At 34.8% G+C, this 12,313-nt stretch overlaps 1 protein-coding gene across 6 annotated transcripts in view; it reads left to right on the top strand.

Annotated features, from left to right (window-relative positions):
• Positions 1-12,313, top strand: part of Ask1 (apoptotic signal-regulating kinase 1) — a 167,858-nt gene that overhangs the window by 22,541 nt on the left and 133,004 nt on the right. For all 6 annotated transcript variants that reach the window (XM_076517629.1, XM_076517625.1, XM_076517624.1 and 3 more), the window contains exons 3-4: positions 7,276-7,411; positions 11,161-11,337. In XM_076517629.1, the coding sequence (XP_076373744.1) occupies positions 7,328-7,411; positions 11,161-11,337 (261 nt within the window). In that variant the 5' untranslated portion in view covers positions 7,276-7,327. The remainder of the gene's footprint in view (positions 1-7,275; positions 7,412-11,160; positions 11,338-12,313) is intronic.

The following is a 12,313-nucleotide window of genomic DNA, read 5'->3' on the forward strand; positions in this document are numbered from 1 at the left end:
TTTTATTTTAATTGTAGTCTTGCAATGGAATGATCAGCATAATTCTGATGTTATCATATACTCTTGATATATAATATCCTGATACAATCCTGCTGAAGTACAGGAGAGTAACTCATCATTAACCTGTGATTTTGAAATGGGAAACATTGATTCCTAAAGTTTGCCTTTCCTGGCACAATTTAGCTATATAACCTATCTAGTAACTGTTTCTACACCAAAAATATTCACTACAATAATTTAAGCCATATAAAATAGTACCAAAATCTAATACTTGTTTGTATAAAAAAAAAAACCCACTAAAAACCTCCTCCAACATATAAAGAAAATGAAATAATCTTCAAATCTACTAACATCAGGCATTTACTTCATGATGGCAAGAAACCCACTTCAAATAAATGTATTCTAAAGACGGCTAATATACAGACTTTCTCTTAGTATTAACTAAAATTTTTTTAGAATAAATATGTTATCAGTTGTACAAAAGTTTCTTAATCCTCAAACTTAAGTTTAACTCGTTCAAGTGTTTGTTTTTTTGCTTCTGATGTACAGTAATAAAGGAAAGAGCTCAACCTAAAGAATAGGGATCCATCTTTATAGAAATAATGTATCCATAATCATTTCTGCTGGCTTGAACTTTTGACTTCCAGGAGCTGTATGCTGATTTGTGGTTTGTGACATATGTGAGGATTATTTTGGAGAAGATAGTTTTGCAGAATAAAAAATATTCTCTGGAGTTAGGATGAACGTTGATTGCTGCAAGCTTGTTTTTGCAATCTTCTACTTAAATGTTCATACCTGTTATAATATCTTCCTGTATTTTGTAAAGTACCATTAACAATCTAAGTTGTATAATTTACAGTGGAAGAGACTGATTTACCCTTTTTTATTATTATCATTCCCCTCAGTGTGGATTCCTGTACGTGGTGAGGGGACCTCCCAGGGAAGGTTCTGTTCTTTCAGTTCACCTCCTGGGATCTAATCATCCATCCACGTATTTGCTGTGCATGGTGACCCATGAAGGGGGAGGAGAGGATCCTGGTAGTTGAGGGGTCCAACCCAAACACACCACTTTCACCTTCAATTCCTGTTGATGGGTGACCTAGGGGTGGGTCCCCTTGGGTCAGTTGGCTGGTTAACTTGAGATAGGGTCAACTAAGTACCAGTGTTAGATGTTCTCAACAGGTACTGTGGACTTTGTGTCTGATGCTGACATTTTGATATAGTGCTCACGAAACCCTGGTGTTGCTGCAGTGTCCTTGTTTGACATTGTAGTGCATCCCCTCGTAGGGCTCCATGGTGGGTGGGGTCAGTGGGCACCGAAAGTTTACTTTTTCATTAGGGATACTCCAATTAAAAACTTAAATAAATAGTGAAAAACAGTCTATAGGTAAACAACCACGTCTTGAAGATTCTGAGCAGCAATCTTCAACATCTGTAACACCTGTACCCCATTTTCTTATATTGCATTCACTTTCAGACAAACCTTTAAAGAAGCTTCAATCTGGTAGCATATTGGTGGAAAAAAACATCCACATCTCAACACAGTGAACTCTTTTTGCATTCAAAGGTGATTGGGGATATACCTATTGAGATTACACCTCATGCTACTTTGAATTCATCACAAGAAGATATTGTTGAGAGGGATTTGAAGAACATCCCTGAGTTGGAGATTCTCGCTGGTTTCTCCACTCAAGGAGTTTCTATAATGAGGCGTATCTCCACTTGCAAAGATGGAGATACTTTGCCAACCAATATCCTCATTCTGACCTTTACATCGCCACATGCACCTGCCACAATAAAGGCAGGTTATCTTAATTGCAGGGTATGGCCACACATTCCAAACCCTCTCCAATGTTTCTAGTGTCAAAGGTTTGGTCACTCAAAGACGTCATGTCGTGGTTTTTTGACGTGTGCTCGTTGTGGTGGCAAGTACCATGATGCCTACAAGTGTGAAATGGACACTCGTTGCATCAATTGCAATGGCTCTCACCCGTCCTACTTTCGTTCTTGTTCTAAATGGTTGAAAGAAAAAGAGGTGCAGCATTTGAAAACAATTCAAAACATTACTTACCCTGAGGCTTGAAAATTGTTGTCCACCACTTCATTTTGGATGTATGCTGCTGCACGTTATTCCACTACTACAGTGGGAGTGCAGACAGATCTCTCCATCCCTCCAAAAGAATTGTGCTCAAAACAAATGAAAAGCCTTTTGACCTCCATGGTTAAAACAGTTGATGGATCAACTTCAACATCCATCTCTGTCTAATGTACAACCCAGCAAATCCCAAGATCCACTTCCTTTATTTCTGGATACGAGCAAATTCTCAGGTACCTCCCATCCCAAGATGAAAAGCGATCATTTGTTCACATCCTCAGTCACTGGAATTCTTCCAACAGCAAAGACCCGCACAATCGACCCAGGACAGGATCCCTGGAGATCAACAGACCTCCCTCAATTAAGGACAGTAAAGACATGGTTGTAAACAGAAGGGTTCTCCACTCAAATCACCTTCACATAAATAAAAATGATCACCTTGATACAATGGAACTGTCAAGGTTTACATTCTAATCTGGATGACATCAAAACACTGATTGCTTCCTTCCATCCTGCAAGTCTTTCCTTAAAGGAAACATTTCTGAAACCTGCTGATACAGTCACCTTTCAGGAGTTTTCTTTGTACAGAAATGACAGGCTGTGTTGGTTGATCAGCATATGCCCACCCTGTCTTTGCCACTCGACACACCCTTGGAGGCCACAGCCATTCGTGTTTCCTTGGCTCGTACCGTCACTGTTTGTTCTCTCTTCCTATCATCTGGAGAGATCTATGATCAGTCAGATCTTGATGTTCTCCTTGAACAGTTGCTATCTCATTTTTGTCATTCTGGGAGACTTTAATGAACATCATCCCCTCTGGGGAAATGCTGATAGGAGGGGTCGCCCCGTAGAGTGTATGCTCTCTGATAACAGCATTTCTCTTCAATAATGGTTCTTCTACTTATTTCCATGCACTTATTCAGTCCTTTACTGCTATTAATCTCTGTTTGTCCCTTTCAGTATTCTCCCATTTTTTGTGGAGGGTTGACAATAATCCACGAGACAGCGACAATTTTTTTGTAAATTTGAGAGACTGGCCATGTTCGATGCCACCCAACCAGTGTGCCCTGGTGGAAGCTGGATTCAGCAAACTGGCCCTCTTTCACTGCTCTCGCAGAACTTGATCCTGCCCTCGTCTGTAGGACATCAATAGACGACTGTGTGGTAGCAGTAACTGACTGTATTATACAAGTAGCTGCTCAATGTATTCCTAAAACCTTGACATTTTTTCCAATATATCCTCGTCCATGGTGGAATCCTGCCTGCTACATGGCACGGAAGGCTTAAAAACAGGCCAATGATACTTTCCGTAGATATCCCACAATTGTGAACTGCATTGCTTTCCAGTGGGCCCATGCATATGCTTGGTGGGTAAGGCATTAAAGCCAGAAAGAATCTTGTGGTAGAAGATATGCCAGTTTTGAACTTAATCCAAGTTCCAAAGTCATATAATTCTGTCCCCCTCTCGATCTTACTCTCTGATGGCCAAGAAGTAGCTGATACCTGGATCATTGTCGATACTCTAGGTGAAATCTTTTGTTGGGTATCTAGCACTTCTGCTTCTTTCTCCACCTGACTCAGGCAGAGTGATCACCTTTCCAATTGAGCTGATTGTCTTTATGACTGTAATCGTCCCTTTACAGTGATGGAACTCAAACTGGCTGTTGAGTCTGGTAGTACATCTGTTGGGCCTGATGATGTACACTATGAAGTGCTGCACCATCTATCTCCTGCTTCTCGTGCTATTCTTCTGATTGTTTTAACTGGATCTGGCAGGAGAATGTTTTTCCTTATGCTTGTCACCAGGCTATTGTCCTACCTTTCTCTAAGCCTGTGAAGGATCCCAAGATTCCTCAAACTACTGTCCAATCTGCTTTGATGAGCTTTCTCTGTAAGACCTTAGAGAGGATAGTTAATTCTCATCTTGTTTGGTTCTTGGAATGAAACAACTTTTTCTTGCCCACCCAGTGTGGGTTCTGAAGACAGCACTGCACCATGGACCACCTGATTCAACTTGAAACATCAATCAGAGAAACCTTTCTCAAACTACAATATGTTGTATCAATATTCTTTGACATTGAGAAGGCTTATGATACAACGTGCAGATATGACATTTTGTGAGACCTCCATATATATGGGTCACAAATATATATATTTGTCCATTTTTATTAAATATTTTTTAATTGACAGGAAATTCCAAGTTCATGTTGGTTCGACACTTGTCCCATTCTTTTTCTGCAGGAACTTGGAATCAATCAGGGCTGTGTTCTGAGTGTCACACTTTTCAGTATAAAGATTAATGCCATCAATGAACAACTCCCTCTTACTATTGCAAACAGGCTTTGTGTCTATAACTTTCACATCATATGTCAGTTGTTGAACATGAGGTTTATTGAGCAACAGCTGCAGACTGCCCTCAGTTGTTTACTGAAGTGGATCACAGCAAACAGTTTTAATTTCTCTCTCTAAAACTGTTTGAATGCACCTTTGCTGCCAATGGGGTATTTGCCCTGATCCTGAACTCAGTATCAGTGAAATTGTGCTGCCCATGGTCCCTGAGACAAAGTTCTTGGGGCTTATCTTTGACTGTAAGCTGACCTTTATACCACACATCAAGCAGCTATGGGTCAAATGTACAAGAGCACTGAACATCCTCTGTGTTGTCTCTTCCACAACTTGGGTGTGGATCGATGTTCTATATTAAAGATATATCATGCTCTTATTTGATAGAAACTTGACTATGGATCACTGGTCTGTGGCTCTGCCAGGACCTCGGCCTTAAAGATGCTGGACTCATTCTTCGTCAGGGACTTTGGCTCTGCTCTGGGGCTTTCCACACTTCCCCAGTTTAGAGCTTATATACAGTCTCATGAACCTTCTTTGCACCTCTGCCGTTTGCAACTGTCTTTACTATATGCTTCAAAACTTTGTTCCTTACCAAAGCATCTCGCTTGAAGTTGTGTTTTCCTTCCTTGGTGGGCCATATTTTATCAGAACAGACAGTTTCCCATTGCTCTTTTTGGCCTTTGTATCCAGGCGCAGTTGGATGAATTGGGTCTGTCCTTGGATAATATTGCTGTATCTGCTGGTCAGCCCATTCCACCATGGCTTCTAATAGTCTCCAGATGTGATATTTGTTATGTCATCTAAGAAAAGCAGGCACTCCCAATTGTAAATACTGTGTTATTTGCTGAACACATTTTGAACCATTTTTCCATTCATATTTATACAGATGGTTTGAAGTCGGGTGACTGTGTGGGTTCTACGATGGCTTGTTGTGGTTGTGCACAGAATCCCCTCTTCAGCTTCTGTGTTCACTGCTGAACTGTATGCCATATCTCTTGCCTTGGATCACATAGAAGCTAAGCAGTGCTCAAACTGCACCATTCATTCTGACTCGCTTGTCCTCTACTGGCCTTAGAATTGCTTCACATTGGTTCACACCCTGTTCTTGCTGATATCTAGAACCAACTGGCCTATTTATCTTTAACATCTATTATCCAGTTTTTCTGGATACCAGGCCATGTTGGTATTCATGGGAACGAGCTCATCGACACCACAGCTAAATCTATCTGCTCTAGTACTATCGCTGCTGTGCCTGTTTGGTACATGGACTATAGTCCTGTATTTAAGGCTCGGCTCTGTTAGATAGTGTTATTGGTGATGGTGACGCTGTCCACCTTAGAAATGATTTTAGATTTTTAAAGGCCATTATTCTTTTTAATGCTACTTAAGTTTTTTAATTTATACATTAGACCTTTTCTAATGTGATTTCCTATTAAGAATCAAAGTACATCTAGTTTGATTTGAAATTAGTAAATGGCCATAATGTCAAGTAACTCAAAACTAGGACTGGAAAGACCAACTTGAGGTGACTAATGCTGTTGTTTGAACTAGCTGTTAGTCATCCTGGCTTATTATTATTGAAAGATTGTTACTAGTCTTTTAAAACTTTTATAATTTTATTTTCTGAAAATGATCATAATGTCAAATAACTCGGAATCAGGACTGGAATGGCCAACTTCAGGTGGCTGATGGCAGTTTTTGAACTTACCTGTTAGTCTTCCTGGTGAGTTATGATAATTACAGTTATGTTACAGAAAGTTTTTTACAGCTTGTGTTACTGCAGTTTTTCTCTTACTGCTGTAAACTAGATGTAAACATTGGTTTTAATGCTATTTATGTTTTTCTTTAAACTTTTTGTTTTACCTGGATTTCCTTTCATGAATTTTGCTAAATTAACTTTAATTTTAACTTTTTACCCGATGTTAATGCAGATAGCCTAGCTGCTTTGTGCCATGAAACATCAAACCAACCAATTATTATCATTATTGGTATTAAAATAAAGAGTTATCTTTATGTAGATGTAGGGCAGATCTTTCAATTTTTGTAGAATTATGAATTGGATGGGATACATAGCTGCTGATTTCTGTTTCAGGGTGTCACTAATGTAAAATTATAGGTTGTAGAAATTGGTGACTGACCAACAAATATGAATAAATCTTTTGAATATCATATGAGTAGCAATATGCACTTGAGCTGAACAGATTAGACAGACAAGTTACTGTATAATGGAAAAACATGCATCCAACTGAAAAAACAAAACATTAACAAGGTTATAAATCATCAGCAGTTCTGATAAATCTGCTCTTTTGTTTAAAAAAAGGAATGTTTCACACCTGCATTTATAAGACATCAATTTTGCTATTTTGAAACCTTTGGATGAGTGTCAGGCTTTGATTAAAATATTTCATGCTATAGAAGCATTAATAATTTTAGATTGATATAGTCTTGAGTTGCTAAAACAAATGCTGTTTAGATTTATCTGAAGTGTAAATTGGAACTGGGTGATGTAATTGATTCTTTATGAGCTGTAATTACATCAGTTAGTCACATAAACTAATCAAAAATTAGATTTTCTGAATTTTTCACTCATAATTACAATTGGAGTATAAACTTTCCATGAATATGTGTAAACTAATGTAAGAAGATTTATGCTTATAATATAATACTTAGAGAAAAGGAGATGTTAAAGCAGTAAGTATAGTGTAGTTGGGATTAAAGTTTATGGAGTATATTGATTGTATTTTGTGTGTTTTTATGCAAGAAAAGGAAAAGGATAATTTTTATTTTTGATTGAGCTTTTATGCTAATGTTTTACATTTTTTCTGATAATATAGGTAGAGGCTAGACTTCTGTCTAGTATTAAACAATTCTGTTGGCAGCTCCAACATGAGTGATGTGGACTCTCATTCGGTCTCCAGTGGACCTCTTTCTGTGAGACCTCGTATTAATGTAGCAGTTGTGATTGATCTTGTAAGTACAGAATTTAGTTCATGTGTTACGTATCAACTTTGTTGTGGACTATATTTTGAATATTATAATGCAAACATCTTTTATTGTTTAACAAAAATAGTATTGGATCATCATAATGATGTATGATGCCTAGAAATGTTCTGTAGTGTTTAAATGTTATGTAAAATTTACATGATGTGTCAAATATTTTAGAGACTTTGGGTGAACTAATGTTTAGAAAGACAAGCATATTGTATTTAGTAAGTTAATTAAACATTAAACCAGTTCATCTGTAAGCTGGTGAGAGTTTTACCACTTTTTATTTTGTGCCTTAAATACAAGAAGTGAGTATTTTGTCTTCTTGGTGAGTTGTGATAATTACAGTTATGCTACAGAAAGTCTCTTACAGCTTGTGTTACTGCAGTTTTTCTCTTACTGCTGTAAACTAGATGTAAACATTGGTTTTAATGCTATTTATGTTTTTCTTTAAACTTTTTGTTTTACCTGGATTTCCTTTCATGAATTTTGCTAAATTAACTTTAATTTTAACTTTTTACTCGATGTTAATGCAGATAGCCTAGCTGCTTTGTGCCATGAAACCTCAAACCAACCAATTATTATCATTATTAGTATTGAAATAAAGAGTTATCTTTATGTAGATGTAGGAGAGATCTTTCAATTTTTGTAGAATTATGAATTGGATGAGATACATAGCTGCTGCTTTTTGTTTCAGGGTGTCACTAATGTAAAATTATAGGTTATAGAAATTGGTGACTGACCAACAAGTATGAATAAATAAAACTTTTGAATTTCATATGAGTAGCAGTATGCACTTGAGCTAAACAGATTAGACAGACAAGTTACTGTATAATAGAAAAAAATGCATCCTACTGAAAAATAAAAAAAAGCCACATTAACAAGGTTATAAATGTTTTTAGTTTCTTAAAGGCCACCAATCTTTTTTAATGAGATTCCCATTTAAGAATCTCAGTCCATCTAGTTCAATTTGAAATTAGAAAATGGCTGTGAAGTCAAATAACTCAAAATCAGGACTGAAAAGGCCAACTTCAGGTGACTAATGCTGCTGTTTGAACTACCCATTAGTCATCCTGGAGAGTTATTATAATTTTGCTACATGCCTTTCAAAACCTTTTTATTACTTTCCTTTTTGAAAGCGGACATAATGTCAAATAATTCGGAATCGGAGAGCAAGAGAGAAAGAAACAATATCATGACTTAAGATTGCTTAAGATTTAGTAAAGGTATCTTGTTGATATTTGTTTTTTTGGTTTAAAATTAGTGTTTTAGTTTTTAATAGATGTATTATGGTTGGTACTATGTTGCAGTGTTTGTAAACTTAAGGGTTTTTCTTTTGTGCCTACAAAATGACAGAAAATTGACATGGAATCATTAAAATTAATGATTACTGAGTTGGTAGGTGACAGCAAAATATTTGGCTAAAACATGTATTTAACATTATTTTTATTTATATTGTATAAACAACATCCATCAATGAATTGACTACTTAATTATTTCTTATTGCAGTTGTGATGCATTTTAAATAGTAATAGTCTTAAATGAACATGCCATTACAATCAGGGTTCAACAACAAAAAGCAATTTATTTACAATAACAACACTTAAGATTTAAATTCAACACTTACCAAAACACAGTTAATAAACAATTTATCATGAACATAAATAAATCAATAACTATGGAATGCAGAAAGACTATCTTGTGACTCTCTGTCTTTCTCATTGAAGCTTCTGGTATAGGGTATTTATTTGCAGAGTAGGTCAAGAGTACAACCTCATGTGACCATAAATTACATACAGTTAGTATCAGTTTCCCAGGGTCGTTCACATTTTCCTTTATGACTAGGATCAACTTAGTGCCAATATTAGATGTATTCATTGGGTGTTGTTAACATTATGTCTGGTGCTGATATTTGGGTATAGTTGCCATGAAATCCAGACGTGCTACACTCTCCCAGTTTAATAGAGTAATTTTTTTTGTTTGTTTTATGTAATAGGAATCCATGGTGTGTCAGGTCATTTAGTACTGATTTTTTTTTTTCTATTCTTATTGTGGATATGCAAGATATTTTAGAAGTTATGCAAATGAAATTTGGCAATTTTTAGATGAAGAAAAGCATTTTTATTCTTAACATAAAAATCACTTTGCACTCTGAGCAATAAACACTTCGACTCCTTATGTTCATGGTGAAACTTTTAGTAATAATACTTCTTTAAGTACTCTAATTTATTACATTATGAAAGACAATGTTAACTGAGATTTTAGTTTCATGAAAATATACAAAAGTTATTAAAAGTTAGTAATGTTGAACCTCTAAAAGTTAATTTGGGATGATAAGGTTTGTCCGATTAACCAACCCTGTAGTGAAAAGTTAATTTCTCTACGTCAACATTAACTGTGGTGATTTCATAGCATAGCAGACAATTACACACCATTTATACTTACAGCCAAAACTGATGATTTTCAGATCTTGGGGTTGTTTACTTTTATTTGTTTACATGTGCACCTTGAGTATGGAAATGTATTTCAGAATGGCTGGTATAGGTATTAACACCTTTTATCGATAAGCAGAGAACAACGTTTCAACCTTCCTAGGTCACTTCAACCTGAAGATGATTATCAGTAAAAGTGTTAAAACCCATACCAGCCTTTCAGTGATACATTTTTATTTCAAGTTAGTTTCTCATCATCAAGAATTACTAGAGTATGGAAAAAATTAATTTATCTCAGTGGGGCAGCTTTGTGTAAACAAAGGATTGAGTTGCTAACAACCAAACTGACAATGAATAATTAAAAACATGAGTGTGAAAAAAGCTCTTCCTACCCCTAGAGTCTTTTTCTCATCATATTCAGGTCTTTTGTCTTTGATGTATATGCTGATAGATAAGTCTGTGTCAGCAACAGTCTCCATATGCACTTCTGAGCACTGTGAAAGTGAACATCTACTTTTTTGGCCCTGAGTACTGGACCATTAGTCCAGGCTTAAAAATATTTCTGCTTCCAGTAATCTGACGAAGTATGTGTGCTTGAATTGAAATGTTAAACTTCATTCTCTTCAATATGTTAAGGACATTTTAATGCTTTATGTTGTAGAATTTTATAGTTATTGAAATTGTTATATGTATGTGGTTATACTTGATTATGATATACTTGGATTGTTGAATAAGAAACGATGAAATATCAGTGGTAATTATTATGTTTAGAAAAGTGTTAATGGTTATTATTCAACCTGAGATATTTATATTGGTGTACAGACAAACCCTTTCATGTCTTTAAAGCTGTGGTTTAATTGAACTGTTTGATATTGTTTGAAATAATGTTGACATTTTATTAACAGTAAATATGTCTTGACAAAAAATATTAAATTGTGCAAATTTTGTAAGTAGTGTGTCACATTGTAGAATATTAAGCTAGATGTTTTTGTTTTTCTTAGATTAAACAGTTGCATAAGGTACGTCTTTTATTCGAAAGAAAATGATTATTTGATTATTTTTTATATATAGTAACATTGTATAATTTCAGTTTGTTTTTAAATGAAAGTACACACACTTGCACACGCACGCCATGTTCTACATTTCTTTTAATACCAATGTAACATTCCTGGCTTAAATGTATATTTTATTTTTGAAATCAGTGAAGAGATTCCTGCATTGAAGACGTATAGTAATATAAATATTGTAATTAAACATGATTAATTTGTGATATATAATAATTTTGTGTGTTTGTATTTCTAGACTGTCTCTGTTGGGCTTTACCATCGTCGTGGAGCTTATGAAGAAATTCAGAAAGCGTGTAATCATATAGGAGCAACTATTCATCATATTCCATTCCAGAAATTGGACTTTGGAGAAGCTAATGTTCTGGACTTGTTTTACAATGCTGATGTTGCAGTTGTTGACCTTTCTATTCTGGTATTTGCTTTTTGTTGTTAAGGGTGCAAAGGGAAGTTTTCTTGATCTTATTCAAAATCTACTTTACTGTTTTAAAAAGTGCAAATTGTATATTATTGTTAACCATTTGTGCGATTTTAACACTTTCATTATGGGTTGGATACCTCTCAAGAGGTATCCATGAGAGTAATTATATTACTTTTTTTTGTTAATGTATGCTTGTGCTGACAAAGTTTTGCATGTTTTTAATTAAGTAGTAAAACATACTAATTAAAGATTTTCTAGAAAATTTACATTTCCAGTGTGAAGTCTTTATAACTTCCAAATAATTATCAAATGCTTCTAAGAAAAACTTGTTATTTTCACTTTCAAATATGAATCTCTCTGTATGTTCAATAGATGTGACCAATCTTGTAACCACCATAATAAAAAAAAAAAAAAAAAAAATTATATTTTTTAATTCTAGGATGACTGCAGATTATAACACAAAAATATAGATGTTTAGTCTAAATACCTTAAATGTTATAACATTATACATTTATATATATATATATATCTATTATTTTAAAATATATTGACATTTCAGTTATTGCTGGCTAAGATAGAAGTTATAATAAAGTGGCATTTACGTTATCATATTCAAGAATGTAAAACTGACTTTTAGTCTTTACAAAGTGACCTGACTTTTAGTGTAGTAGAATTTTGTAAAATACAACCACATTTTAGTTATAATACATTTTATATTTATATACATTACTATTTACAAATAAGATTTTAATATTTTTTTTAAGACATAGGACAGTAAAATAAAGAAGCAAACGAGCACTTATGACTTTTGTACTTTGCTGCGACTTGTCATAGGTTGCTAGCCTTGATAAATTTTCACACACGGAAGATGTGAAACAAAATATTTTTAGGTTTTTTATATATACTTTTGAATAATAAAAAAATAATTTACTATTGCAGAATAGTTTGTCTTGAAAGAGAAAGGATGCTA

The sequence above is a fragment of the Tachypleus tridentatus genome, chromosome 8 (genome assembly GCF_004210375.1).
Source record: "Tachypleus tridentatus isolate NWPU-2018 chromosome 8, ASM421037v1, whole genome shotgun sequence".
In the NCBI taxonomy this organism is placed as follows: Eukaryota; Metazoa; Arthropoda; class Merostomata; order Xiphosura; family Limulidae; genus Tachypleus; species Tachypleus tridentatus.